This window comes from Caretta caretta, chromosome 6, assembly GCF_965140235.1.
Source record: "Caretta caretta isolate rCarCar2 chromosome 6, rCarCar1.hap1, whole genome shotgun sequence".
NCBI classification, from domain to species: Eukaryota; Metazoa; Chordata; order Testudines; family Cheloniidae; genus Caretta; species Caretta caretta.
The window spans coordinates 33,086,087-33,111,547 of record NC_134211.1 but is presented as its reverse complement, the minus strand read 5'-3'; the positions used below and the strand labels follow the sequence as shown (position 1 = coordinate 33,111,547).

The window sequence follows — 25,461 nt, the reverse complement described above, 5'->3', positions numbered from 1 at the left end:
TTCATGGAGGTGCTGACCACAGTGGAATGCTGCTTTTGGGCTCGGGAAATTACTGTGGGTGCTCTTCTGGGATGACGAGCAGTGGCTGCAGAACTTTCGGATGAGTAAAGCCACATTCATGGGACTGCGTGATGAGCTCGCCCCAGCCCTGTGGCACAAGGACACGATAATGAGAGCTGCCCTGTCATTGGAGAAGTGCATGGTGATTGCACTGTGGAAGCTGGCTACTCCAGACTGCTACCGATCTGTCACTAACCAGTTCGGAGTGGGAAAGTCAACCGCTGGACTCGTGTTGATGGAAGTGTGCAGGGCCATTAATTGCATCCTGCTGTGACGGATCGTAACTCTGGGCAACGTGCATGACATTGTGGATGGCTTTACAGAAATGGCTTCCCAAACTGCGCAGTGGGGATAGATGGTATGCATATTCCAATTCCAATGCATATTCCACCATACCACCTAGCCACTGAGTACATTAATCGCCAGGGGTATTTCTCAATGGTTCTCCAGCCGTTTGTGGATCACCGTGGGCATTTCACAGACATTAACACAGGCTGGTCCAGAAAGGTGCATGACGCATGCATCTTTGGGAACACTGGCCTGTTCAGGAAGCTGCAAGCAGGGACTTTCTTCCCAGACCAGATCATCACCATAGAGGAAGTTGAAATGGCCATTGTGATCCTGGGAGAGCCTGCCTACCCCTTAATGCAGTGACTTAGGAAGCCATACACGGAGCACCTTCACAGTAGTAAGGAGCGGTTCAACAACAGGCTCAGCAAGTGCAGAATGACTGTTGAATGTCCTTTTGGCCGTTTAAAGGCCCGCTGGTGCTACCTATATGGGAGGCTGGACCTGGCTGATGACAATATTCCTATGCTTATAGCCGCGTGCTGTACACTCCGTAATATTTGTGAAGGGATGGGTGAAAGCTTCACTCAGGGCTGGACCACTGAGGCTCAGTGTCTGGAGGCTGAATTTGAACAGCCAGAGACCAGGGCTATTAGAGGGACGCAGTGCAGGGCCATAATGATCAGGAATGCCTTGAGGCAGCAATTTGAGGCTGAAAGCCACTAATATTTGTTGCTGTGCTCGGATGTGCAGTGCTTGTAATGCTAGGAGGTGATTGTTATTGGTACAGACAATGCACTATGAAGGTGAAGAAAATTGCCTGTTGCTTTGCAGGGCTCAGTTTGCTTTCAATTAATGGAATAAAGATTGCTTTCAAATCAACACAATTCTTTTATTAAAAAACAACAACCAGAGGAGAGAGACAAACAAAAAAACACATCAGCACTGACAGGGATGGGAAGGGAGGGTCCTAGGAGGAGGTAGGGTCCCAGGACAGTTAAAGATTTGTGTATGTCCAGGTATCATGTACAGCCTTCTCCTTTGGAGTACAGTGCAGCGGGTACTGTACTTCAGTAGGGCTAAACTGCAGAGGGATGGGAGTTGAGTGCAGTGGGTACTGGGAGTCCGCAGGGCTGGACTGTGACGAGACAGGAATTGAATGCAGCGGGTACAGACTGGAGCCAGGAGGTTAATAAGACTGTGTTGGTGCTGTCTGGGGCAGGGTGCATGGGAAAGAGTTTTGCAACAGCGGCTGCAGGGGAGGGCGGGCGCGGAGCTACTTGGTTTGCAGTGTTAGTATCTCCTGTAACGTGTCCACTTGCCGCTCCATGGCTTTGTTCTAGCACACTGCATTCTCTCTTAGGTCCCTCTTCTCACTGTCCTGTCACTCCTTCAATTCTTGTTTTTTCAGCCATGGAGTGCATCTTGACATCACACAGAAAGTCCTCCTTAGTTCTTGGTGACCACTTTCTAATTCTGGGCAGCCATTCAGCCAGCGATAACAAAGAGGGAGGCTGGGTTCCCAAGATCATCTCTGTGAAGCCAAAATGCAACATTTTACAGAAGCAGTATTTAAGTATATACAGACCACTGATTTAAAACACAGCTACTATTCACATACCTGTCACTAACTGGCTGACCCCGGGCAAGCGCACATGAGCCACAAGGCCTCCAAAATGGGGGGAAATCAGTGTTCCCGGACCCTACTGTACACTGGGCATGTGGCTCTTGGGTACAGCCAGCACTGTGGGGGGGGAGGGGCCTTATAATCATTCCTGTCCCCACATTTTCCACAGGCTGTGTTTATATGGAAGATATCTGCTGCTGAGGGCGAGCAGGGAATCAAGAGAGGGTCTTCTCCAAGACTGCGGCTTCCGCCCTGGCCCTTATGCGGCTCACTTGTGTGCAGCAGTGGTCCCTCTGCCTCCCCAGTGATGGCACAGTGGCGTGGGAAAGTTACCCTTAATGGGGCAAGAAACAAAGCAGCTCTACCAAAGAACCTGCATCAGCAGATTGCCCAGCATCTCCATGAGAGTTTCCTGGAGATCTCTGAGGCAGATTCCTGTGAAGTGAGGAAGTCAATCCACACCCTGTTCCACCGCTCAAACTAGGGATGTAGTGGTACACGCATCATACAGACACAAGCCTGCTTTCTGCAACCCTACTCCCCCAACAACTTGCTTCAGCAATTTCCAAAATCAATTCCACATACCAGGGGCCTCCTCTCCAGTTTGCGCTTCACCAAGATCCGACAGCTGTGAGTGGCTAGTCTCCTCTGGGGTAGAGAAGAGCTGTTGGCTGAATGCATCTCTGACCTCTGAGTCGTCCTCTGCCTCTGGATCCCCCTCCCCCAGCACATCCTCATCCAAGATTTCCTCCTCCTGGCTCGGTCCACTTTCGACTGGCACGTGAGCCACCAAAATATCCATGGTGGCCTTTGCAGTGGAGGTGGGGTCGCCACAGAGTATTGCGTCCAGCCCTTTGTAGAACAGGCAGCTCGTGGGTGCAGCACTGAAGCAGTGGTTTGCCTCCCGCGCTTCGTGGTAGGTGTTCTGCAGCTCCTTCACTTTGACCCTGCACTGCAGTGTGTCCTGGTCGGTCATGGCCCTTTCTGTCATGCATCATGAAATCTGTCCATAGGTATCATAATTCCTACGGCTGGAGCACAGCTGGGACTGGACAGCCTCCTCTCCCCAAATGCCGATGAGGTCCAGCAGCTCAGCATTGCTCCAAGCAGGGGATCGCCTGGTGTGTGGAGCAGGCATGGCCACCTGGAAAGATGCGCTGAGGCCACTGCATGCATCACCGAGCAAACAGGAAGGGGACTTTCAAAGTTCCAAAGGAATGTATGGGGTGGGAATGATGGTTGGTCACCTGAGGGTAGGGCAGTACAGTTCAAACCAATGACCAGAGAGGCGAGAACAGGCATTGTAGGACACCTCCCGGAGGCCAACTGTAGTGCTGTAATCAACCAGGGTGTCTACACTGGCACCATGGCACTGTACCCCCAGTGCAGAAAGCTGTACGTCTCTCGTCAGGACGGGTTTTTTTTACAGCACTGCAACTGTGCAGTTTCTGCGCACTAAGTGGCTTGGCAGTGTGTACACCTCGGAAGTTACAATGCAGGAAGCTACTTTACTGCGCAGAAAATTTTCAGTGAAGACAAGGCCTGAAATACTCTGGTGATGTGAGGGCCATAAAATTACCTAGACAGACCAATAACATTAGGTAGCCAATAAGAGAAGTTTGATGGATTCTTAAATCTCAATCATTCCTTCTCAGCCAGAAGGTCAGTGAGGAATTTAAAGGAAGGAAATAGTGAAATCCTCATGGTTCTGACAGAGATGAAAAAGACTCCTTTCCTCTGGGTAAAAAGCATTCAATTGTTCCAGTGGAGCTGTAAATATTTTATCATTCCTTTGAGAAAAATATTTAAATAATCTCAACAGAACAGAAGCAAATCAATACACAAAACTCTCTTTTCACTTCAGAACCTGAAATGGGATTTAAGAGAGTCACACTTTCATTAGAAAAGAACATACAGAGAGAATTTAGGACCAAATGCTTATGGAAATGTATATTTCTGATATATCCTTGTACCTTTATTGGGTTAATAAAAGTATCCTCTGAATGTACCTTTCGGTTGAAGAAGTCTTATATCATACCCCTGAAGGTTTAAGTGTCAGGCAGTTATCATTTTTAAGGTCTAATTGCATTAATGTCAGATGCTCCCTTCCCTTTGAAAAAGTGAACTTTGCTGGAAGAACCAAGAACAAGGAGCAGTGTCACAACTGGGGGAAAACCTAAGATAAATTCTTAAATCAAGACGCGACAGGAGGAAATGGTTGTTTGTATTGCTTAAGTGCAGTATAATTTACTGTAATAAAGGTGTGACACATCAGAGTTCTGGTAAGAGACTGTTCTTTATTTTCTGGCTCCTGATATATGCCATGGGACAGAGTTACAAAACGATTATATCCTTATCACATAGCAGGGGTTTATTACCTATTGACTATCGTTACATTTACTACCATCTTTAAACATCATGTGGAACTGCAGGAAATGTAAAATTTGTCAATGTTTTGTACCCCATTATTATTTGTGCTAACTTGGACCTCAGGTTTTACGCATTTGCAAACCCAATGCAAATAATTATCTAACTGCATTTAGTTTATACACTTATTTTATACATTTTTCCAAGACAGTGAAGGGTCAAACTGAGTACATTTTTTAAATGCTAACAATTGCAAAGTAGTATCTGAATCAGACATACTGGTCAGGTACAATCCACCACTCACCTTCTGTCTGGTAACTATTCCCATTCCCTAACCAGGCAAATAACAAGTCTCCTCTCCCGCAACTACCAATGAAATATTTCAGAGTTGCATTTTTTTTAAAATAGCTGTAGGGTTTTACAAAGTATTTCAGTCCTGTCACCCATTTGGAGCAATGTCTAACGGTAGAACTAGAGTACAATTATATCAGAGAACTCTCCTGCATCACAGCTAGTACTATGTGGCTGAGCTATGATAGACTATGTAACCCACAGGCCAAATCTCAGGGCCAGCATGAGTGAGCTCCATGGCTGTTGAAGATGCCAGATGCGGAAGAAAGAATCTAACTCTTTCCTACAGAGGAAAAGGAGGCTACATAGCAATCCAACCCACCTGTGTCCTTGAGGATGTGGTTGGGGAAGCACTGAGCATGCTCAGTGCCTCAACACTCACTGGCCAAAAGACATCTGTCTCTGGCACATGGGCACCATTAGTGGAATGCGCCTGTGGACAAGCACTCAAAGGAGAAGATACGGATTCTTCCATGTTGAAGAATGCAGCAAGCAGCCTCCGAAGAACTTTAAAGGGTGTTTCACATCCCTTACAGGTCTCCAAATCAGAGTGCCAGCCAGTAAATAACAAAGGGCCACTAAGCCAAAGAAACGCTCCCTCCAATGCAGTTGGGGGGTGAGGCATGGGGAGAACTACTTTCCAGGGTGAACCATTTCCGTTTTAACCTTTTGTAATATATGCACTATATTCCCAGCCCTTTCTTTCCCCACACCCCTACAAGAGAAACAACTGAGGGCTGCAGCAGCCACTGTGGCCCCAGTGGGATTCAGAGAATCCAGGAGCCACATAGGGTTGCTCAGTTCCCAAATGCCCAAACAGCTCTTCCCCCTGCCTCTGCCCCTTCACACTGTGCCTGAATAGCTCTAGCATCAATGGTGCCAAGAGTAACTATGCAGCAAGAAGGGACTATTGCTCCTTTTACAAGAGTGTAACCAGGCCTGAAGTTTGGCCTCATAAGAGCAAAAAGAAGGTAGCCCAGACCCAGCCTATACATGTATGCTTCTGAGTTCCCTCCTCAAGGCAGGGACACTCTTTGTTATGTGTACAGTGCCAGCCCCATTGGGCCAGCCGGGCTGGAGCACCAACAGTAGCCACCATCCCCATCTGGGGGAAGCAGGACTCTTAAGGGAGAGAGACGCTAGGCTGCTGTGAAGAGCAGCTTAGCCCATGGTGATGAAAAGGATCTTGGGACCTTAGAGGAGAAAATGTGATTGTGTGTTGGGAGGTGGGGAAATTGATTGATTTTGAAGAACAGGGAAGAGGATATATTTTAGGGCAGGAGTTGGTATTCTAGGGGCAGAACTGATTGTGTAGGGTGGGGATTCAAATCTGAAAGTGAGAGGAAATAATGTGTAGGGAATACTTGGATAATGAGGGTGATTGTTGGGGAGTGAATTGTACAGTAAGTTATTTTGCTTGTGGGGGAGCCATTCATAAACTGCCTCCCTGTCCTCGGCTTGTATTAAAGAGTTCACTTCACTATGAGGAGGAAGGGACCTCCAAGGAAAGGGAATATGGTATAAGGGACAGGGCAAGATATTCCTACTCCTAACTGCCCAATTTTAAAATGCCATTCCTACCTCCCACCTGATTCCCTCATTCCCACATGCCCTATTCCTTCTCACTGCTTGCCAATTTCCTCTTGCCAATCCCTCCCTCTAGCAACCCAATTCCGTATCTGATCTGCCCCATACCAAAGAATCTTCCAATTCCAACATCATCTGATATCTTCTCCTAGTAAAGACAGTTCACCAAAAACATTCTTCTGGCTCTTAGAGTAAAAGCAGAGATTAAAAGAACATTCATCCCTTCACCATGAACTGAATATCATCCCATTACACATGCACACTTGATTCCCATGCAGGCCCCATAAGTAAAATGTATGTAAACACCATTTCTCCTTCCCTCTCTAACTTGTATAGGCAGCCTACCTCTTTCCATCTCCAGTTTATTCTGTACACTGAACTATGATTTTTTTTTTAATAACTGGTAACAAACAATACTAAAGCACACCTAAGAACTTTCAAGTTTCATAAAAGCTACGAAGATACTTCCTATGACGTATAAGAGAGATTTCTTAAAGGATAATACTTTAAACAGCCTTCTGAATAGTGATAGATTAATAGGCTGTGCAACAGACTGAATAGTAGAAATAGGAAAGCAGTAATCAAATTTGGGTTGTAGATAATGTACAGAAAATAGAGCTGAAGCTATTCCTGTCATAGTCCTCTTCCTTCTTCAAAAAGATGTTAACAATGAAGATTAAAAACCAAAACAACAACAAAAAAATCTCTGGGAGTTTATGCCAAATGCCGTATCTTTATTTATAAAGGGACAATTTTTAAATGCTTGTGACAAACTAGCCTAGCTGGCAGGCAGTTTATCCCTCCATGCCAGATAATATTTACTTCTGTGTGATAATACGAGTTACACAGCATACTGAGGGAAGAGTGGGGATAAAATTTTCAAAAGCAGCTCAGTGATTTAGTGATCAATGCCTAAATCCCATTAAAAGTCAATAAGCACTTTTGAGAATATTGCCCTAATCTCAAGGATATGCTAGATCAATGAGAATATTCTTATATTCCCAACCCTACTCCATATTACAATACTTGTTCATTACAAGTGGTTTTGGTCATATGTATGAGCAACCTGAAAAGATACAACCAGTTTAGAATCAGTAACCCAGAACTACATTAATTAATCACTGATTTGACAATTTGCACCTGGGTTCTTTGAGGTCAAATGCCAGAGTGAATAATGAGGCACAAGATTTTTATGTAACTTTTTTGTCACAATACTTACTAGAGACTGACTATTCCTTTACAGCTTTATCCTGCAAGTGCTGACTGCCTTCTGTGAGATGAGAGTTGAGGGCACTTAGAACCTCATATGACCAGCTCTTTGAAGAGAATAGTCATCTAAAACAAGCATAAATTCTTATCTTAAAACAAAGATAGCATGTCTTTTTTAGCATGTCTACTAACCAGACTAAATTAAAGGCACTTTTTGGTATTAAAAAGTTTAAAGCTTCCTTTTACTATCTCTTTCCAGATGCAACTACAATGAATCCTCTTTACAGAATGATGTATGATGAATAGTGGTGTACTTACAATACCAGGAATTAAATCTATTTCTAGTGACTTCTAGCCTGATTTTCTGAAGTTCTGAGCATCCATAAATCCCACGTAAATCAAGAGGAGCTGCAGGTGCTCAGCACCTTTGAACAATCAGACTGTAAATGCTTGTCTCTATATTATAACAAACATTTTTAAATTAAAAAATGTTTTATTATGGTCAGAGTTTACATTTTTGGTAGAATGTGTTAGCTAACCTGCCATCATAATCACTCTTGTAGTGTCTCAGAATTTTTTTAAATTAAAAATGTATACTAAATGTTTAATACACTATGGTAGCTGCTGGTCAAAATTAGTATACCACAGAATAAAATTCATGATAAACTCACTTTGGAACTATTTATACAAAGCAGTAAATAAATAATTTGCACTTCAGTCTCATTAAAAAGTAAAACAGTACTTCACACCACAATATCATCCTATCTAGATAATATAAACTTGTTATCCTTTATTGCATCATGATTTGAAGATAACATTTTAAGATTAAGTAAAATATGTAAACAAACAGAAAAATTAGATTTACTTCCTTTAATATTGAACAAAGTTTCTCTTTTGTACATAATCCATTTTTAAGATAATATAATTAGCACTTCCAGCATTAACAGTCTGTATTTACAATGAATGAGCTGGACAGGGAATCTAAATATGGAGAATCTTCACATCTGTATGAAATGCAAATCAATATGCAAAGATTTACAGTAGGCTCAACTCCAAGATTCTTCTATTTATGGGAGACAATTAAAAATGCTTTACTTTCTTTATTACCTGTAAGGGTTCCTGAAATGATTTTGGTATAATGTTTTAAACATTTGAAATCTTCAATAATGCCTTCATTATTTTGCACATTATATTAAAAATTCATTCCAATACTTCTACATCAGCGTTTGCTTTTTGTAGACTGGTTGAAATCTGACGAAAGGATAATGAGGAAATTTACTATGTAATCCTAATTTCATATTCCTGGATATATAATGGGTTGAGAAGATGGTGCTGGTCTATTCCACGGGTCATGTACACAAAAGTTATGCATGTTTTAAAACGTTCTTCACTCTTGCATAAAATGTGTACAGAGTATAAATGAGCAGGAAAACATCAAAGTTTTTATGGATTGCAGCTGGCATGGACCTTTGTTGATTGAAAATAAAATATCATTTGCTCTATTGTTCTTGTAGCAGTGTTAGAAGTTAATCATCAATCCCTGGTGTTTCACCCTGTTGTATTCTGGAGGCTATTCTGATGGCTTCTTCCAAAGACTGCTGCTCTCCAAGCTGAAACAATGGTATGTGAAAAACATAAATTGATCAAAAACGTTGCATGAGATAGATCACTGTTTTCTTATGAGAGAAAGGGGGAAAAGCAAAAACTACACCAGTCAATCCTTCTTTCTGCAGTAATTCTGATAGCCAGTATGGTCACATTTTTCTGAATAATATGTACAAGCAGTTATCTAATCAGTTATCAAAATGAAAATACACCCGAGGAATTAAGCTCAGTTTGCTGAATGGCCTTCAGAGTCTTGGTGCACTGCAAACAAAATTTCACCACATGCATTAGAGATAATCTTTCAACTTGGCAGATATTAAAAGAAACTGCTAAGATAAGGTTTTCAGCAAGCCAAGCAGGTGCTAAATAATGACCTATTAATACTCACAAGCCAAAATGTATGATACCACTTTTCTTTAAGTTTTCAGCATATAAACAAGACTGGGAAGAATGGCATATATATTTTTTTTAATACAAGTGGCAAAATTCAAGTTGATGCAATCAAAAAGTTGGAAAATAGTGATGACAGTGCTCAACACAGCAACAGTTTAAAAAAAGAAGACTCTTGTGACAGCAGCTACAGGACCTTCAGTATAACTGTATTATTGTTAGAAGCCATTCCATCAAACTCCGATTTTTTGTTGTTGGAAATGGTTCTCAAAGTATTCTATATCAGTGAACTCACGGCTGAAAAAGTAATCTTTAAATTGTACTAACCTGCCCATTAGCCATTACCAAGTTGCACAGAGGGTGAAGACAAAGACAGATGACTAGATCTGGGAGGATAGTTCCCTAGTCCAAGTAAGTGTGTTTTTTATAGTCAGATGAGAAATTCTGGCCATACTGCAGTCAATGAGAGCAATGACAGTCTCATTTGACTCCAACAGGACCAGGATTTCACCCTCGACATGTATCATTCTACTGGCCTCAACAATATTTAGATATCAATGGAACACATTTATTAGTATAGAGCAAACTACGGCCTGCGGGCCACATCCGACCCGCGGGACCATCCTGCCCGGCCTCTGAGCTCCCGGCCACAGAGGCTAGCACCCGCACTCTGGCTCGCCGCTCCTGCCAGGCAGCGCAGCGCGTGGCTGTGAGCTCCTCCTGCTCTGAGCAGCATGATAAGGGGACAGGGAGTGGGGGGTTGGATAAGGGGCAGGGGGTGGTTGGATGGGGCGGAGGTTCTGGGAGGATGGTCGGGGACGGGGAACGGGGGGTTTGGATAGGCATGGGACTCCCAGGGGGCCTGTCAGGGGTCAGGGCAGTCAGGGGACAGGGAGCGGGCGGTCAGGGAACAAGGAGCAGGGGGGAGTTGGATGGGTCGGTGGTTCTGAGGGGGGCAGTCAGGGGGCAGGAAGTGGGAGGGGGTGGATAGGGGGCAGGGGCAAGGCTGTTTGGGGAGGCACAGCCTTCCCTACCCAGCCCTCCATACAATTTCGCAATCCTGATGTGGCCCTCGGGCCAAAAAGTTTGCCCGCCCCGGTATAGAGGGATGGTGGAGGAATTGTTCTAAAGTGGTAACTATGGAATTTTCTACCTTTGCTATATATTTGAAACTTTTATTAATATAGATTTTCCTCTGCATCTAAAGACTATCAGAAATTATGTATTACTTTGATAAAGGCTATGAAATTAGTGAAAGTAAGATGTTCAGAAAGAACATGATACAACAGAGGAAATAAATGGATTTGCCTATAAAAAGGCCAGTAAATAAATACTACCAGAAGTCTGCAAACCTGACACTTTTGCCTCACAATGTGATAAATTTTCTTTTTCTCTGGCAGCACATGGTCAGTTTGTTACCTGGCGGGAGCTGAAAAATGTACACACTCCTGAATCCTAATTAACTTTTGAATATTGCAGATTCAGAATATTTATTCCATCCAGTAAACATGGCGTTGAGAGTGATTTTCACTGTATCCCAAATACTGGCAGTTAGGAACATAGTCTATCAGATATTCCAAAGAGACACTGGCAGGCTACTTATGCACTTTAATGTTCTTGATAAGCAGTTAAGGAAATCAGTAAGCCTGGGCATTGTTTCAAGTTTCTGTGTAGAAAGAAATAATACGTTTTCAGGTATGAAAGTGTTCAGTTAATCCTGCTTTCCATATGCCCTGCCAGTTCTAGAAATAGGAAAACTAATAAAATTTAGGAGATCATAGTATTATTATTCTCCAGTAAGTATTTAAGAGTAATTTTTCAAAACTAATTTACAGCATATGAGACATATTTTATGGGGTACATTTTCAGCCCGGTATGTGGGAATTTAGACATGTGAATCCTATATTATATTCCTTTTTGCGGGGGTTGTTATACCTTAAATTTAAACTAGTTCCATCTAACTAGTATTACTGGAAATGTAAGTCTAGTATTCATTAAACAGGCTTTCCTAGACTGATTTGCCAGTGTATTTCAATTCTGACGCAGAGTGATAACTTCTGTGAGTGAAAGGGCCATTTGTTTTCCTTGCCCATTCAATCACTGGACACTCTGCTGAGGGTGCCAAGATGAGCTAATTACACTATTGCTTTTTGTTATTTGTATAACTAATTTCAGAGGGACCATTAAAATGCCCTCACATAGTACCCAATTTTAATCAATACCAGTTTAGGCAAAATTAGAACCAATGTCCTAGAACTGAAGGCTCTGTAATTCATTACCATTCAAATTATGTTCCTTTCCTCGTGAACCAAAGTGACAATGACATCCTCTCATACTCAGACCTCCAACGGAAATAAAAGGAAATAACCTGTAATAAGAGCTCTTTGAAAGCTGTATGCATCTGAGGACACAAAATATAGTTCTCATGGGAGTGTCACCTTCTGAGTAATCATGAGTTTGGAAGCTTTTAATCTCTCTGTTAGCTTTATCAAATATATATAGTTTTGAGTGGTCAAAACACTTCTGAAGAGTTACCAATTGTGACCCAGGGAGCCTCTCAAATACCAATTGGCAGAGGGCACACCATACCATAGCTCTTATCAGGCCTGACACACTCATTGCCCCAACTCACTGTTGTCATAACCTGTATCTTTACCATGTAAGATGATGTCATATGCAAATTAGTCACATGCTGGTCCTTAATATTATTGTGTACGTACTGGCAGTGTGTAAAGAATTATAGACGTGGGCTGGAAATTTGTTCCTAAAATGTGTTTGGTAGGTAGTGCCTGAGCCCAGCCCATCTTAGACAAAGGAACGTTGTTTTGCCCAGTTTGACCACGTCTCCAATGTAAATTAACCAAGGTGAGATCAAAGACAATGAAAAAGGCATTTACGTGTAAGGTAAACAAAGTCATCAGGTGAGCAATTGGCAGAAGATGACCACTTAACAATCATGACAGGGGATTGTGGCTGCACCACCAAGACACCTTCCTGCCTCTTGAAACAAGGTCAATGAACTTTGGGAAGATATAAGCAGAAACAAAAAGCCATCTTGTTATCCATCATAGGACGGAGACAAAGGGCCAGAGCTCTTGTAATCTGAGAAAGTTGGATCCTTCAACCAAGGGGGACAAAGTGTCTGGGAACTGACTCTAGATGAGGAACCTGCTTAAATAGAGATTTTAAAAGTTTTAGTCACTACAAAGCGTGTTTTGTTTCGTTTTACTTGTAACCATCTCTGTGCCTTCTATTCTTACTTATTATCACTTAAATATCTGTTTTTTGTTAATAAACTTGTTCTTGTTTATTATGAAACCATCTCAGTGCTGTATATTAAACTGAAGAGTAAAATCCTCAGCCAAACTACCAGACTGATGTGTGTGTTCTGTCTCTTTGGAGGCAATGACCATAATAACTTCTGTGAGGGACCAGTGAAGCTCTGGACACTACAAGGGGGATGGTTTTGGAGAGACTCGGGACTAGAAAAGCTGCTGGAGTAACCAGGCTGGTGGAAGCCAGGGTGAGCCCATTGTGCTGTGAGCAGGCTGCTGATGTCAGGGCTCTGAGCCAAAGCTGAGCAGTACAGAAGCACCCAGTGTTAAAGGCAGGCGGTAACACAACCCATTGCTGGTCTGGGTGATCCCCCAAAGCATCCCACTGATACAATCAGGTAAATATCACAAAATATATTTTGCATGAGCAACATAAAACTGGTGCATACTTATTCAGTATTTCCTTTCCATTCATTACTAATTACTAAAATATTTTTTACCGATATTTATCCTAATCTGGAGATTTTCAGGTACTTTCTCTTCCTTTTACCTCATCTACTTTTTGATACCTATTACTGAAATAACAAATACCCTTATTTTCTTCTGACTCTGCTTTTACCCAAACTGTACTTGTTACGTGGATAAAACAGAAGATGCGATTTCTGGGGATGTCAATCCTGCACAAATCTAGATACTGATTTCAATGGGTGGTTTCAGTATTGGTATTTTGAGCCATAAATAACACAGAATCAGTCTGCCAAGGAAATCATTTCAATCCCTTTATCTAGTCCTGGCAATGTAAATTGGGGAGTTTGGAATTTCTGACCATCCCAAAATATAATCTTGAAGGATGGATAGCAGGCCTTCTCACTGAAGGCCTGTGCCTCTGGAATATTCTCTCCATCAATATACAGGAAAATGTATTAATATGGTACTTTTCCAAGTATGGCTCAATATGCCTCAGTATTTTTAACTAATTTTACAATTTGATAGGTGCTATTTTTATGTTTGAAAGAAGGAAATAAGGATGTTTGTTATTTCTGCATCCATGCTAGTATTTTTTATTTATTTATTTAAGTATTGGGCCAGACTGCCCTTTATTTTGGGGTGGGAGGGTGGAGATAAGTTTGTTAGCTATTTCATTAGGTGCCCAGAGACCATTGTACACAGGGCACACACTAAATAAAAATGCATTATTATCTTACCTGCACTGCAATTTGCGTTCCATTGGATGTAGCCAACAATGTAACAGGCCTGGTTTCTGTAGTCACTAAGTGATGCCCATGTTGCTGATGTCCCATTTCTGATGAGGCACTATGGAATGCTAAGTCTTGAGCCACTATAGCAACCTTTAAGGCAAAGAAAAAAATCTGAAATTTAAAATTTGTTTCTATAATCTCAGTTGAATGTTAACTTCAGGGCCTATCTAGGACAATTTACTATTCTAACTTGATTCAACAATGCAATCTAAGAGACAGACAAATATGATCAACTTTTTTTTAAACCAACACCGCCATCATCATGTTCATGCTCTTCTTCAATCTTATCTGTCATGACCTCTCAAAAGATGCATCTGAAGAAATGGGGTTTTTACCCATGAAAGCTTATGCTCAAATAAATCTGTTAGTCTTTAAGGTGCAACCGGACTCCTTGTTGTTTTTGTGGATACAGACTAACATGGCTACCCCGATTCTCAAAAGATGGATATCCTCAAGGATCAGAGCTTAGAATTAAGGGAGATGCTATGAGCTAGTCATCAGATGTTACCTCTTTCAGTCCTGAGAAATAGAAGACTGAATTCACATTTAAATTTAACTCTCTCCTTTGGCAGCCTAATAAGGTACCCCAGAAAAGCTCAAATTCTTTTATATTTTCAAAATTTAAATAGAGAAGATTGCATTATTTGCACATGGGCTTAGAATGTTTGCTTAATTTGTGATTTATAGATCCATAGTTCTATAATAATTAATAAATATTCTCATTTGCAAGCACACCTTTAAAACAGATATAATAGGGGATCATTTTACAACATTTGAATACATTCTGAAAAACAGGGATTAGGGAATTTCATAACTAAATTTCTATATATCTTTCTGAAAAAGAAATCTAATGTTTTGCAGATTAAAGGCAAAAAAGTGCAGTAAAATTTGCCAAAAAAAAAAAAAGGTATTTTTTATTCTGCTTAAGGAAATGTTGTCCCTTAATGGGATTTGCAGGAGACAAAGAGCCAGGACTAGTTCTGGATTTTATTCCCAGCTTTGTCACAGGTTTGCAGTATGATTTGGGCATGTCACAACCTTTCTGTGCTTTATTTTACGCATCTGTAAATTGGTTCTCTCATCACTAGGTCACAGGTTGTTTTGAGGTTCAACTAATTAATGTATATAAAACTCAGAGCCTTTCATGTAAGGCAGTACAGAACAACGCATTACCATGTTATTATGAAAGGAATGATATAGTCATGTATGGAAATCTTTGCTCTAATCAGATATGTTTGTGTGAAGCAGATAATAGTTCAAGTGTCTGTGTGTATATATTTAAAAATATCTCAGAAAAAAAAGACAGAGGTATGCAGAAAAACATTTTACCTGCTGTCCTTCAGTGCCCTCCGCAGTTACCATTGCAACAGAATGCGTTCCTGCAGAAGAAATGACTGCATCATGCGCTGGGACTGTGATGGTGGTGCCATCTTGTGTTACCATAGTGATAGTATTTCCAATGGCCTGCATGTCAGCCTGAGATATGTTGACCTAAAACAATGTAATTTTTGAATTAAAACAAATTTATTTTAATTGCTGATTGAGTCTTAAATGAGTTTTAACTTTGGGTCATATGGCAATGTGTTTTCAGACAACAATCCAAGATTTGTAAATGTTTCCAAATAAGAGTTTAAATAAAGACAACACAAACTTAAAATGACAGGTTTCAGAGTAACAGCCGTGTTAGTCTGTATTCGCAAAAAGAAAAGGAGTACTTGTGGCACCTTAGAGACTAACCAATTTATTTGAGCATGAGCTTTCGTGAGCTACATCTGATGAAGTGAGCTGTAGCTCACGAAAGCTCATGCTCAAATAAATTGGTTAGTCTCTAAGGTGCCACAAGTACTCCTTTTCTTTTTACAAACTTAAAATGTAACAGTGTTTATAAAATACTCTTCTGCCATCTGGTAGCACAATTTCTTCGTCAACGAACAACAAGCCAGAACTATCCTTAAGAAGGCAGCCAATTCTCAGTAACATTGAAGAATTTACTTTATCCAGCCATCACATTTAAGCTAAACTGGCTATAGACTCGAAAAGCCATCACCACTGTCCTGCTGTGGTTATTCCTGCATTTCCTCCAAACTGCTTTTCTTCCCCAAGCCTTCTTGAACAAAGTATCACCATCCCAGCTCTTTTACTGGTTGGAATCCATTATCCCACAATCTTTCAGAGGTTTCCTAATTCATAATGCATGTTTACAGAAATAAAACTAAACTACAATGGATAGGTAGCAGCAGCATATATCCTCTTTCAGCCAGAGAACTGCTTAGAAGTTCTGTTTTAATTAGATCACGACCAAATTAACCTCAGACATTACAAACTGTCCATGGAAGTGTCTTGCATAAGGAACAGTATAACTAAAAGTTTCACTAGAAGTGTTGGAGATGTGAACTCAACATAATACCATTTGTTTGGTCTTAATAGAAGCATCAAACATGCCTGCATTTTCATTTGGCTTAGAAAATGCTGGTAAAACATCACTGTAATTTTTCTTAAGAATTCAAAGACTTAAGTATTTATTTTATGTTTTCAGTCTCACATGCATTACCAAACAGAAAAGAAATCCAAAAATGAAAATCAAGTTGGGGTGTAAGAACAAGTGCAAAGAATTTCTGGGTTAGGGCTGCTACACTCAAAAGCCTTTGGTCATAAAAAAAAATACACTACAGTAATGGTCTCAAACACTACAACACTCAAACACTACTGATCTTTGCACTGGTCTACACTATGAGTTTAGGTCGAATTTAGCAGCGTTAGATTGATTTAACCCTGCACTCATCCACACGACGAAGCCATTTTTGTCGACTTAAAGGGCTCTTAAAATCGATTTCTGTACTCCTCCCCAATGAGGGGATTAGCGATGAAATTGACATCACCGGGGTAGTGTGGACGCAATTCGACGGTATTGGCCTCCGGGAGCTATTCCAGAGTGCTCCATTGCACCACTCTGGAGAGCACTTTCAACTCAGATACAGTAGCCAGGTACACAGGAAAAGCACCAGGAACTTCTGAATTTCATTTCCTGTTTGGCCAGTGTGGCGAGCTCATCAGCAGAGGTGACCAGGCAGAGCTCATCAGCACAGGTGACCATGCAGTCCCAGAACTGCAAAAGAGCTCCAGCATGCAGGGCCACCCAGAGGATTCAGGGGGTCTGGGGTCTTCCGCGGTGGGGGTCCTTCCGCTCTGGGTCTTCGGGGCACTTCGCTGAAGACATGGAGCAGAAGGACCCCCGCCGCCGAATTGCCGCCAAAGACTCGGAGCGGAAGAAGCGGCAGCGGGTGCTTCACTCTGGGTGTGTTCAGCGGCACTGAAGGACCTGTTGCCGAAGTGCTGCCAAAAATTCTCCTGGAGACCCCTGAAAACTCTCCTGGGGTCCCCTGTGGGGCCCGGAGCAAATTGCCCTACTTGCCCCACTCTCTGGGAGGCTCTGCCAGCATGGACCAAACAGGAGGTAGTGGATCTGATCGCTGCATGGGGAGACAAATCTGTGCTATCAGAACTCCGTTCCAAAAGATGAAATGCCAAAATATTTGAAAAAAATTTCCAAGGGCATGATGGACAGAGGCTATAACAGGGATCTGCAGCAGTGCCGCGTGAAAATTAAGGAGCTCTGGCAAGCCTACCAAAAAACCAAAGAGGCAGAGATCTTCCCTGATACTAGTCATGTGGTGGGAGGACGGGTGAAGTGATCATCCCAGAGAACTGGGTGCATGTGGGGGGGTTAGTTGGGTTTGTGCTGCACGTTAACCTGAAAACCGCAGCCCCTCTTTTTAAATGGCCAACCCAACGGGTGCTTGGTATGGGAAAGGAGGACACTGCTGTTTGAAACCATTCCCACATGTTATGAAGGTTGAAGAAGCCGAAAGACTTTGGCTTACCATGGCTGCCTGCAAGCCGAATTCTGTTGCTCGGCCCTGTGTGTGTGATCTCTCACACCAGACTGGCAGACCCTCAATACAAGAGGCAAAATGCGATGTTGTACCAAAAGCACATGTGCTATGTAATGTTAACAGCTTGGTTCACCGTGAAAGAGTCTACCCATTGTTCTCTAATGTGTCTTTTTAAATACTACTCTCCCTTTTTTTCCCTCCCGCAGCTGCAAATGTTTCAACACTCCCCCATCATCTCCGTCCCAGAGGCTAGCGCTGATAAGAAGGCAAAAAAACTGCACTTGCGATGAAATGTTCCCTGAGCTCATGCAGTCCTCCCGCACTGAAAGAGCTCAGCAGAATGGGTGGAGGCAACCAAAGGCAGAGTCCACGAAAGCAGAAAATGAATGTGAGGACAGGAGGGACGAGCAAGATGAGAGGTGGCAGCAACATGATGAGAGGAGGCAGCATGCCATGCTAAGGCTACTGGAGGATCAAACTAATATGCTCCAGTGTCTGGTGGAGCTGCAGGAAAGGCAGCAGGAGCACAGACCACCACTGCAGCCCCTGTGTAACTGCCTGCCGTCCTCCCCAAGTTCCATATCCTCCTCACCCAGACGCCCAAGAACATGGGGTGGCAGCTCCGGGCACCCAACCACTCCACCCCAGCGGACTGCCCAAGCAACAGAAGGCTGGCATTCAATAAGTTTTGAAGTGCAGTGTGGCCTTGTCCTTCCCCACCCCTCCCGGGCTACCTTGGCAGTTATCCCCCTATTTGTGTGATGAATTAATAAAGAATGCATGATTTTGAAACAACAATGACTTTATTGCCTCTGCCTGCGGTGATCGAAGGGAGGAGGGCAGTTGGCTTACAGGGAAGTAGAGTGAACCAAGGGGGTGGGTTTTCATCAAAGAGAAACAAACAGAACTGTCACACTGTAGCCTGGCCAGTCATGAAACTGGTTTTCAAAGCTTCTCTGATGCGCAGTGTGTCCTGCTGTGCTCTTCTAATCGCTTTGGTGTCTGGCTGTGCGTAATCAGTGGCCAGGCGATTTGCCTCAACTTCCCACCCCGCCATAAACGTCTCCCCCTTACTCTCACAGATATTGTGGAGCACACAGCAAGCAGCAATAACAATGGGAATATTGGTTTCGCTTAGGTCTAACCAAGTCAGTAAACTGCACCAGCGTGCTTTTAAACATCCAAATGCACATTCTACCACCATTCTGCACTTGCTCAGCCTACAGTCGAACAGCTCCTGACTACTGTCCAGGGTGCCTGTGTATGGCTTCATGAGCCATGGAATTAAGGGGTAGGCTGGGTCCCCAAGGATAACTATAGGCATTTCAACATCCTCAACAATTATTTTCTGGTCTGGTCTGCAGTTATTTCCTGCAGCTGTTGAAACAGACCAGAGTTCCTGAAGATGCGAGCATCATGTACGTTTCCCGGCCATCCCACGTTGATGCTGGTGAAAAATCCCTTGTGATCCACCAGTGCTTGCAGCACCATTGAAAAGTACCCGTTGCGGTTTATGTACTGGCTGCCAAGGTGGTCTGGTCCCAAGATAGGGATATGCGTTAGGGAATCCCATTGCAGCAAAGCCATCCACTACGACCTGCACATTTCCCAAAGTCATTACCCCTGACAGCAGCAGCTCAGTGATTGTGTTGGCTACTTGGATCACAGCAGCCCCCACAGTAGATTTGCCCACTCCAAATTGATTCCCGACTGACCGGTAGCTGTCTGGCATTGCAAGCTTCCACAGGGCTATTGCCACTCACTTGTCAACTGTGAGGGCTGCTCTCATCTTGGTATTCTGGCGCTTCAGGGCAGGGGAAAGCAAGTTAGAAAGTTCCATGAAAGTGCCCTTATGTATGCGAAAGTTTTGCAGCCACTAGGAATCATCCCAGACCTGCAACGCTATGCGGTCCCACCAGTCTGTGCTTGTTTCACGGGCCCAGAATCGGCGTTCCATGGCATGAGCCTGCCCCATTGCCACCAGGATGTCCAAATTGCTGGGGACCGTACTTTGAGAGAAGTCTGTGTCCATGTCCTCATCACTCTCGTCACTGTGCTGCCATCACCTCCTCGCCTGCTTTTGCAGGTTCTGATTCTGCACATACTGCAGGATAATGCGCGAGGTGTTACAATGCTCATAACTGCCGCGGTGATCTGAGTGGGCTCCATGCTTGCTGTGGCATGGCGTCTGCAGGAGAGCAGAGTTGCAGCAGAAGTGGTCGCTGACGACGGTAGTGAGGATGCACTCCGCCGACTTAATGCGCTTAGTGTGGATATATACAATCGACTGTATAAAATCGATTTCTAAAAATGGACTTCTATAATATTGACCTAATTTCATAGTGTAGACATACCTCCCCATCTGAATCAAAGAGTATTTTTCAGATCTAAATACATATATCAACTCCTTGCCCTGCTGAAATATAAAAAGCACGGATTTTCCCAGATATGTCTTGGTGGTGGTGCAGGCCCCAAACAAGAAATAAACAGATGAACTTCTTATGGCAAGATCCTCTCTCAACTAAGTTCTTTATTTACCACTTAAATGACTTAAATGAAAACAAACTTTCTGCAGAGATCTTTGTGCTGAGGGCAGTGCACTTCTTGTTCCCTCTTGGCAGTGACTGAAGACGGCTAGTGATGGGAACTGGCCAGCAGCACTAGAACTGGCAAGCCCCTGCATTCAGAGGGAAGATTCAGAAGGTCAGGGAGTCTGTACAGATATAGGTGAGTAAAGCCTGGACCTGTGAGATCATAACAGCTTATAAAGGAATTTCAGGAAGCCTCAGAAATCAGGGTCTATGCAAAGAAGTTCTTATTATGGGGTGTGTCTGTGGCAGTGGGGGTGAGCAAAATGAGCCTGCAAAGCTTCTAAGGCCTTCCAACCCTGAGAGAGGGAACTGATCAATTAAACAGTAATAAGTCACCAGGACCAGATGGCATTAACTTAAGAGTTCTGAAAGAACTCAGATATGAAATTGCAGAACTAATAACCGTGGTATGTAACCTCTCTCTTAAATCAGCCTCTGTATCAGATGACTGCAGAGTAGTTAACGTAACATTTATTTTTTTTAGAAGGCTCCAGATGGGATCCTGGCAATTACAGGGCAGTGAGCCTAACTTCAGAACAAGGCAAATTGGTTGAAACTATAGTAAAGAACAGAATTATCAGATATATAGATAAACACAATATCCTGGGGAAGAGTCAATATGGTTTTTGTAAAGGGAAAATGTGCCTCACAAGTATATTAGAATTGTTTGAGGGAGTCAACAAGCATGTGGATAAGAGTGATCTAGTCAATATAGTATACTTGGACTTTCAGAAAGCCTTTGATAAGGTCTCTCCCCAAAGGCTCTTAAACAAAGTAAGCAGTCATGGTATAAGAGGGAAGATCCCCAGTAACTGGTTAAAAGACAAAGGGATATGGACTAACACGACTACCCCCGATACTTGCTTAAAAGTCAGGAAACAAAGGGTAGGAATAAAGGGTCAGTTTTCACAGTGGAGAGAGAGAGGTAAATAGTGGGATTCCCAAAGATCTGTACTGGGACCTGTGCTGTTCAACAGATTCTGGAAAAAGGGATGAACTGGAAAAAGGGATGAACAGTGAGATGGAAAAACTTCCAGATGATACAAAGTTACTCAAGGTAGTTAAGTCCAAAGCTGACTGAGAAGAGTTGCAAAGGGATCTCACTAAATAGGGTGACTGGGCAACAAAATGGCAGATGAAATAAAATATTGGTAAATGCAAAGTAATTGCACACTAGAAAACGTAATCCCAACTTTACATACAAAATGATGGGTTCTAAATTAACTGTTACCATGCAAGAAGGAGATCTTGGGGTCACTATGGTTAGTTCTCAGAATACATTTGTTCAACATGCAGTGGCAGTCAAAAAAGCAAACAGATTGTTAGGAACCATTAGGAAGGGAATAGTTAAGAAGACAGCAAATATCATAATGCTACTATATAAATCCATGAGACACCCAAACCTTGAATACTGTGTGCAGCTCTGATTGCCCCATCTCAAAAAGGACATATCAGAATTGGAAAAGGAACAACAAAAATGACTGGGGTATGGAACAGCTTCCATATGAGGCGAGATTAAAAAGACTGGGACTATTCATTTTGGGAAAAGAGATGACTACAGGTGGATAAAATCTTGAATGGTATGGAGAAAGTGAATAGGGAAATGATTTTTGTAATCCCTTCACATAACACAGAAACTAACGGTCACCTGGTGCAAATAATAGACAGCAGGTTTAAAACAGATGTAAGGAAGCATTTCTTCACACAACGCACATTCAACCTGTGGAATTTGTTGCTGTGGGATGCTGTGAAGGCCAAAAAGCCTTTGTATGCATACTCTACTCAGAACAAACAAACAAGGCCTAACTTGGGTATTCCAAAGGAAGACCATTCCTAAACTTATATTTATTCTGACCCAACTTTTGAAACCTGGCCCTAATACATACAAACATCCATTATTCAGGGATTTTAACTCTAATGTAAGTAAGCATAATGGAATATCTGAAGATAAATAACAGTTTTAATTCTGAATGTCCTCTTGTTAGCAAATTCTTTACTATGGTGAATACTTACATGCTGGGTCCCATCCTGGGAAATTAATGCAACTTGTTGACCCAGTCCTGACTGAGTAACTGTAGCAACTTGTGCGGAAACGACATCCTCCCCATCTACACCTGTCACATAGGTTATCTGGGAGCCTTTTAGAACATCTTCACCTTGATCTATTTCATAAAAGGAAGACAGGAGGATACGTTACATACTGCAAATACTAATAGTAATAAGAGTAAACCTAAAAACAGAAAAAGAAACTTTCTGGATAAAAAGTTTTAAATTCTGGGTTGTAACAAGGGGGTAGGGAGAGAGAGAGAAGGAAATAAAACTGATACTGAAATCAAATCAAAATGCCCCAAATGACTGTTTTACTAGGTCTGGGGCATACTTTTTAAATGGGGAATAATGCATATAAATCCTGTGCATTGAAAAGAAAATAGACATTTTGGTATGTAAGGCATATTTACTTAGTTTATAAGCAAAGAGAATATTAAAAAGGGTGACAAACAATACTGTGATTCATTTAATTAAACATTAACCTTTACATACTAAGGTTTGATGTAAACACAGTCGGCAGCCCATTAAAAAAGTATTCATTAACGAACACACAACCTCAGAGAAGCAGAGTGGCATCACTGTGTGAGGAATGATATAACAGTATATTATCTTAACAAATGTTTAACTTTGGCAAATAGAAATCTTCCATTCTAATCTTTCCTTTGTAAGTAGCAATCAGAATGCGGCAATTTACTTAAGAGGGGTTTCACGTCAGTCTCCCATATACAAATAGTAAAACGCTTTTCCAGTCAGGATAGATCACTTATTTACATCTACCCTGTATCCAACCCCAACACCAGCTAAAATAAGAATGTAAAAAATTATGTTTGTTTTCTTGCAATAAGAAAACGCATTTTTTCATACTCGAATCAGTCTGACTTTTTACTCTGACTGGATTTAAAGTGTCTAAAGTACCGTAAAGACCGTTTTCTAGATAGTGCTCCTACATTCAGAAAAACTGCTTGGCAACAGTAAATGGACATCTTGTATGGGCTGTGCTGGGGGCAGATCCATAGAGAATAGCACTGTCGGCATTCTCAACAGCCCCACTACCCATAGGGCAGACCAGAAAGGCTGTTGTAACTTTAGGGCAGACCACTTTGGTCTCAGGAGTAGCTCAAAATCAAGAGGGTGCAAAGATAGTGTGAAGCCACTTTTTCCCCTCCCTTCTCCAGCACTGCGCCTTTAAGATTACAGCACAGACTCTCATGCATGGTGTTTTATATACTTAGAAGAATCCTTTAGGATGTAATATAAACATTTTGTCCATCCTCAGGCCTGCTTCAATATGATATTCATAGATGGTGTGATCTAGTGGTTAGAGCACAGAAAGGCTGTTTCTGTTTTATTCTCAGCTCTGCCACTGACTTGTTTTATGACCAAGTCAATTACTCTCTCAGTGCCCGTTTACTTATCTACCTACTGTGCCTCACACAGGTATTTTGAGGTTTACTTAGTGTTTGTAAAGCACTTTAGTACTCTCAGATAAAAGATGTTAGTTAGTGCAAAGCATTAATGAAGAAAATATCACACCTGTCTTTTAATTCCCCTGACTCTGTGGAATACTGATAGTCATAGGTGTGTGCTGGATGCAATCTTTTATTTTGCTACTATGGGAGGAAGATCAGAGACTAGGAACACCAAACACAAACCTGGAGGCGGCTCAAAGAAAGCTTCCTGCTCTTCTTCAATTGGCTCTGTGTCATTGTGCGCTGTTCGCTTGTGCATAGCAAGTGTGGAAATCTGCTTGTATGTTTTCCCACAGTGATTGCAGTTGTATGGTTTGGAATGAGTATGTACAACATGGTGTTTGTATAAACTGGAATATTCTGTGAAACGTTTGTCACAGCCAGGAACCGTGCAGACATAGGGCTTCTCACCTGTAGGGAAAAAGAAAAGGGATTAAGAAAATTATAACCAGGATATGCAGGAAAACCCTGACAATAAATATCCTGCCACTTTCACAGATATTTAATGGCACAATTTTACTACCACCCAGGTCAGTCAGGCATTCTCCAGCTTCCTTCCGTAATGCAGCAACAATGGTCACAATGCAATGCATGACTGTCCTCTTTAATACCAATGTGCTGCCACAATAAGCTGGCCTTACCAGACGATCTGAGGAGGCCATTCAGATCAAGAAGGACTATGCATGCTGGATCTCCTACTTTTCATGTGCCAGATATTCATACTAAAGATGAGGGCAGCTGCAATCTGCTCCACGAAATGAAAACAACATATGGCCCTCCAAGCTCCTGGCAAGATGCCAGTACAGCCCTCTGTTTGGCACAGTATTCACAATTCTGCCCTAACTCTTTACACTAGCTGCCCTTCTGACTTCATAGGAAGATTTACACTTATCCTCGAAGATTAAATGTTATTTGGTCTGGTAAGTTAGAGTTCCAAACCTCAGTCTCTTTAGCTCTACAGAAATTTTATGGGATTTATATATTAAAATGATTAAGGCTAAATCGAAATGACATTCTTCACGTAAAATCAATATAACACAAACTCAAACCCAAAAACCAGTTCAAGTAGTATACAAAATCTTCAACTCCAAGAGATTTATTCATCCCTGCTAACAATGAAAAACAGGAGGATACAAAAAATGATGGCTACAGGGCTGTAGGACCCTGCACATGGATGCAGTGTTACTTCTGCTGATTCATCCTAGCAGCTAGACCAAGTGGATCCTGTTAGGTCCAGAAGAGGAGGTTACTCACCTGTGCAGTAACTGACGTTCTTCAAGATGAGTGTCCCTGTGGTTGCTCCACTCCAGGTGTTGGTGCACCCCTGCGCCTTCGCTCCAAGATTTTTACAGCAGCACTCACATGGGCCGCACATGCGCAGTGCCTACTTAATTTGCTGACTGTCTCTCAATAGCCCGTGCGCGGCCCAGGCTCCTCAGTT

General features: G+C 42.3%; 1 protein-coding gene and 1 long non-coding RNA gene across 3 annotated transcripts in view; one reads left to right on the top strand and one right to left on the bottom strand.

The window, feature by feature from the left end:
* The window catches only part of LOC142072509 (uncharacterized), a 36,466-nt gene extending 28,635 nt beyond the window's left edge, over window positions 1–7,831 (top strand). Inside the window, exon 4 of the long non-coding RNA XR_012668900.1 lies at window positions 7,749–7,831. This is a non-coding gene — a long non-coding RNA (uncharacterized LOC142072509). The remainder of the gene's footprint in view (window positions 1–7,748) is intronic.
* ZNF143 (zinc finger protein 143) overlaps window positions 4,253–25,461 on the bottom strand; it is a 77,210-nt gene continuing 56,001 nt past the window's right edge. For both annotated transcript variants that reach the window (XM_048852749.2, XM_048852751.2), the window contains exons 12-16: window positions 24,204–24,431; window positions 22,516–22,664; window positions 15,348–15,509; window positions 13,965–14,108; window positions 4,253–9,099 (exon numbers count right to left, since the gene is read on the bottom strand). In XM_048852749.2, the coding sequence (XP_048708706.1) occupies window positions 9,016–9,099; window positions 13,965–14,108; window positions 15,348–15,509; window positions 22,516–22,664; window positions 24,204–24,431 (767 nt within the window). In that variant the 3' untranslated portion in view covers window positions 4,253–9,015. The remainder of the gene's footprint in view (window positions 9,100–13,964; window positions 14,109–15,347; window positions 15,510–22,515; window positions 22,665–24,203; window positions 24,432–25,461) is intronic.